Source organism: Grammomys surdaster, unplaced genomic scaffold (assembly GCF_004785775.1).
Source record: "Grammomys surdaster isolate TR1022 unplaced genomic scaffold, NIH_TR_1.0 314039, whole genome shotgun sequence".
NCBI lineage: Eukaryota > Metazoa > Chordata > Mammalia > Rodentia > Muridae > Grammomys > Grammomys surdaster.
In genome coordinates, this window is record NW_021626432.1 from 6,877 (window position 1) to 11,028 (window position 4,152).

Below are 4,152 nucleotides of genomic sequence, written 5' to 3' on the forward strand. Positions count from 1 at the left end.
ATTATCCATATCTATCTATCTGTCTGTCTGTCTGTCTGTCTGTCTGTCTATCTATCAATCATCTATCTATTCACCTATCTATCTATCCACCTATCCATCCATCCATCCACATACCATCTGTCTATCTATATATCTATCATTGATCTGTCTGTCTGTCTACCTATTATCTATTTATTTATATATTTATTGCTCATATATTACATCTGGATTGAACTTTCTCCTTTCTCCAATTCTTCCACGTGCTGTGCTTTTTTATGGACAAACTAAATATCATTCATTTAACCTTTAGGCCAAATATATAGTTAGCCATTTCCAAAATCTATGGATAAATATTTGGAAGGATGGTTCAAATAATTTTATCTACCATGGATGTTTTTTGTTTCTCAGGAAGGTGTAAGAAAGCATTTTAGAGGTGTTGGTGTAGTAACGCTTTCATTTCTCCTCCCTCTCTACATCCTTGAGATATGACTCCTGTTGTCTTCCTGGCCATCCTGTGCTTGGGAATGGCCTCACCTTCACCAGCACATGATCCTGTTTCCGATGCTGAATGGCAGAAATGGAAAATAAAACATGGAAAAACATACAGTCTGGTTGGTAATTTTGGAACTATTCACAGGGAACCCAGAGAGCTTGCTGATGGGGGTCATGGGTATAATACAGGTCTTAGACACTGCCTTTTTTTTTTTTTTTGAAGAATCACATAAACTCAGGTCAGCATAGGGTGGTCAGGATCTCTGTTCCTAGACATGTGGCAAATAGTTTGCTTCGGTGTCCTGAGATTCTCTCTCTCTCTCCCTCTCTCTCTCTCTCTCTCTCTCTCTGGCTTTTCTTCACCTACTGCAGCAAGTACTTGGTCAGCTACTGCAGTGGTTAAAAACAAGTCATCCATTATTTTTATTTACAGGAGGAAGAAGGACAGAGGAGAGCAGTATGGGAAGAAAATATGAAAAAGATCATACTGCACAATGGGGAGAATGGCTTGGGGAAGCATGGTTTCACCATGGAAATGAATGCCTTTGGTGACATGGTGACCATTACATGCTAGCATCACAATGTGTTTTTCTCTTCAATTCATTGGTGTCTTTTGCTTTTCAATGTTTTTTGTATTTTTTTCCTTAAAGACTGGTGAAGAGTTCAGAAAATTGATGACTGAAATCCCAGTCCCTACTGTCAGAAAAGGAAAAAGTGTCCAGAAACGTCTGTCTGTTAATGTGCCCAAATTTATAAACTGGAAAAAGAAAGGCTATGTTACCCCTGTGCGGATACAGGTATTACTATGTCACATGACCATCTTCATCAGCCGCTGGGGAAATGGGGAAGGGGCATGTCTATGTGGATTGAGTGAGTTCATTTTTATGAAATTTTTATTCTTCTTGTGCTTTTTACAAGGTATATCAATCCATCATTACCTTAGAATTGCATTTCCACCTAGTGTCCCCTCATCATATCTTTAGACTTCATGTCATGTTTCATCATTATTTATAATCTGCTCTTATGTGCATGTTTGTTGATGAGCACTGTGGCATGAACAAACCACCACCAGTCAAGTCTCCAAAAAGACTAACCTTCCCTAGACAGGCTTCCATCAGCTGCCAGTGGTTCATTTTCGGATACAGTATTAAACTTTCTGATTTGGAGTTGCTATCTGTTTGTGAATGATACTCTCTTGTTCTCTGCTTAGGGCAGATGCAATTCTTGTTGGGCTTTTTCTGTGACTGGTGCCATAGAAGGGCAGATATTCCGGAAAACAGGCCAACTGATCCCTCTGAGTGTACAGAACCTAGTGGACTGCTCTAGATCTTACGGCAACAGGGGCTGTCAGTTTGGCTCTAGACGCCTTGCATTGCAGTATGTGAAGGATAATGGAGGTCTAGAGTCTGAGGCAACCTATCCATATGAAGAAAAGGTAAGTGGATTTTTTATACTATTGTCATGTCAGGGCTGTTATTGTAGTACTGTCTTTGCAGGTTTGCCTATTGATATGCTTTCCTTGTAGCTGATCCTACTTCTACAAACATGGAGAACATGGAAAACCTTGATATAAAATATACATTTCTTCACTATGAAAAATTCTTATTAACAGTGAGACCGAAATGGGTGTCAATGACAACATGATTTCAGTTCCTAATCTCCCCATAGCATTTTGTTTCCTGGCATGATTTATAAAAGTCCTGATGTGGGAAGGCTCAACTGCAAAGACTGTGTTGTTCTGACTCTTGCTCCACAGGGCCCAGAGAGAAGTAACCTGGTCTATTAACGCTTTATATTTTCAAGGAAGGATCATGCAGGTACAATCCAGAAAATTCTACTGCTAGTATCACAGGCTTTGAGCTTGTCCCAGACAATGAGGATGCCCTAATGAATGCTGTGGCAACTATAGGGCCCATTTCTGTTGGAATCGACGCATGGCATGAATCTTTCCTGTTCTATAAAAGAGGTAAGCTTTTTAGATATTAGTTGAAAAAAATCTGTGATGTTCCATGGCATTTCTGTTCAATAGATCATTTTTCAAAATATAAAACATGATATATTCATGTGGGTTTGCATATTTTGTAGCTATCCATTCAATAATCTTGTGTATCATTTGTAATTGATATGACCTCCTCTCGCATGTGAGCAATGTACAGTCCATAAAACTTACAGTTTAACTTAATTTCTCATTTTTCTACATGTGGTATGGCTTTTAGACTTTTAGTGAAATGGCATTTCTAGAGTAACTTAATGAAGGTCTTGAATTAATAACTCATGGTCAGGGGTGCTTGCTTGCAAAGAGTTCTGTCAGTGAAAACACAAAATGTGAATGAGTCATCTTCTATGCATGTTCATGATCTTTCTGATTTCTCTGGATTCTAGTGAGGACTTATATCAGGATTCCTGTTAATGGCTGATCCTATGGTTACTGGAGTTTCTGTCGCTTCAGTGAAATCAGAAAACTATTGTTGGTGACTATTGTCCATATCAAGTTCCTAGGCCTCTCACTCCTTTCTGGATTTTATATTTCAGGTATATATTATGAGCCAAACTGCAGTAGTTCTGCTATCAACCATGCTATGTTACTGGTTGGCTATGGCTTCATAGGAGAAGAATCAGATGGCAAGAAATACTGGCTGGTCAAGAACAGGTATAAACTGACAAAATTATTTATATTTGGAGTTGGAAGGAGATATTTTTCACTTTCTAGTGACAGTTTGCAGAAGTCCTAGAAAATATTGTTCCACTTAAATTAAACAAAAACATTTTCTTTTACTTTATTTTTTCTTATGTATGTGAGTGGTGTGTGTACATATGGACCATGTGCTTGTATATGTGTGTGTGTATACATACATGCTTACAGACACTTGTATGTGTGCTTGCTTATATACAGATCATAAATTCACATTAGTTGTCTTCTTCAATTGTCCTCCACTTGAAAGTAGAGATAGAGAATTTTCCCAACATAATGCATTCACTCATACAAATTTATATATAAATAAAAGTAATAAAACTTAAATGTCAGGTAACCTTAATACCCTGTGTCAATTCCCAGAGGCAGGACATAACTGGTATACAAAGGGTAGACACACTAACCAAGAGAGTGAACTCGAGAATCAGCAAGATTCTTTCCTTTTGCATGACAGGGCATAACCCTCTTTGGTATCTCGACAGCTACAACAAACGACTCATATTGCAAGGTCACAGTATTCATCCACTGGTTTTCTTGGGTGCTAATATCACACTTGTGCCATTGATTTTCTAAAATATGACACAATCATTATTTCTGAACCACCCATGAGCAGAGAGCAGTCTTATCATTTCCTTGCTGAGATTTTCATAGTCATGTGTGAGAAAATTCTTGGTTCCAAGGGGTTCACCCTCTGCCTTTTCTTATGATTTCTATTAAGTTGTTTTCTGGCTCAGTGGTCAAATGAGGAAGAGTTATACTTATCCACGGTGCTATGTAATTTTCACTAAGTGGAAAATATGATTTCTTTCAGTATGGGTTTACAATGGGGCAATAGAGGCTATATGAGGATTGCCAAGGACCAGAGAAACCACTGTGGAATTGCTACATATGCCCTTTACCCCAGAGTGTGAACTGCCTGGTGGTGACAAGGAAGGAATGACAGAAGATAACATGTAGAGAAGAGGCACTTCCATTTCAAAACAACTGGC

The 4,152-nt window shown here is 38.4% G+C and overlaps 1 protein-coding gene across 2 annotated transcripts; it reads left to right on the forward strand.

The window, feature by feature from the left end:
- Positions 1 to 464: 464 nt before the first annotated feature.
- On the forward strand, positions 465 to 4,074 carry LOC114616275 (cathepsin M-like). Of its 2 annotated transcripts, none has more exons than XM_028761771.1 (7): positions 465 to 590; positions 905 to 1,027; positions 1,122 to 1,268; positions 1,682 to 1,906; positions 2,275 to 2,437; positions 3,004 to 3,121; positions 3,975 to 4,074. In XM_028761771.1, the coding sequence occupies exons 1-7, from the start codon at positions 465 to 467 to the stop codon at positions 4,072 to 4,074; spliced, it is 1,002 nt and encodes a 333-aa protein (XP_028617604.1). The 2 variants fall into 2 exon arrangements, with proteins under 2 accessions (XP_028617604.1, XP_028617605.1); XM_028761772.1 differs by having other exon boundaries at positions 908 to 1,027.
- Positions 4,075 to 4,152: the final 78 nt, after the last annotated feature.

Excerpts from the sequence above, each read along its gene's own strand:
- LOC114616275 (XM_028761771.1), top strand. The coding sequence starts at position 465 with ATGACTCCTGTTGTCTTCCTGGCCATCCTGTGCTTGGGAATGGCCTCA. Across the intron at positions 1,269-1,681 it reads TTACCCCTGTGCGGATACAG|GGCAGATGCAATTCTTGTTG; the intron begins GTATTACTATGT and ends TTCTCTGCTTAG. Across the intron at positions 2,438-3,003 it reads TTTCCTGTTCTATAAAAGAG|GTATATATTATGAGCCAAAC; the intron begins GTAAGCTTTTTA and ends TTTATATTTCAG.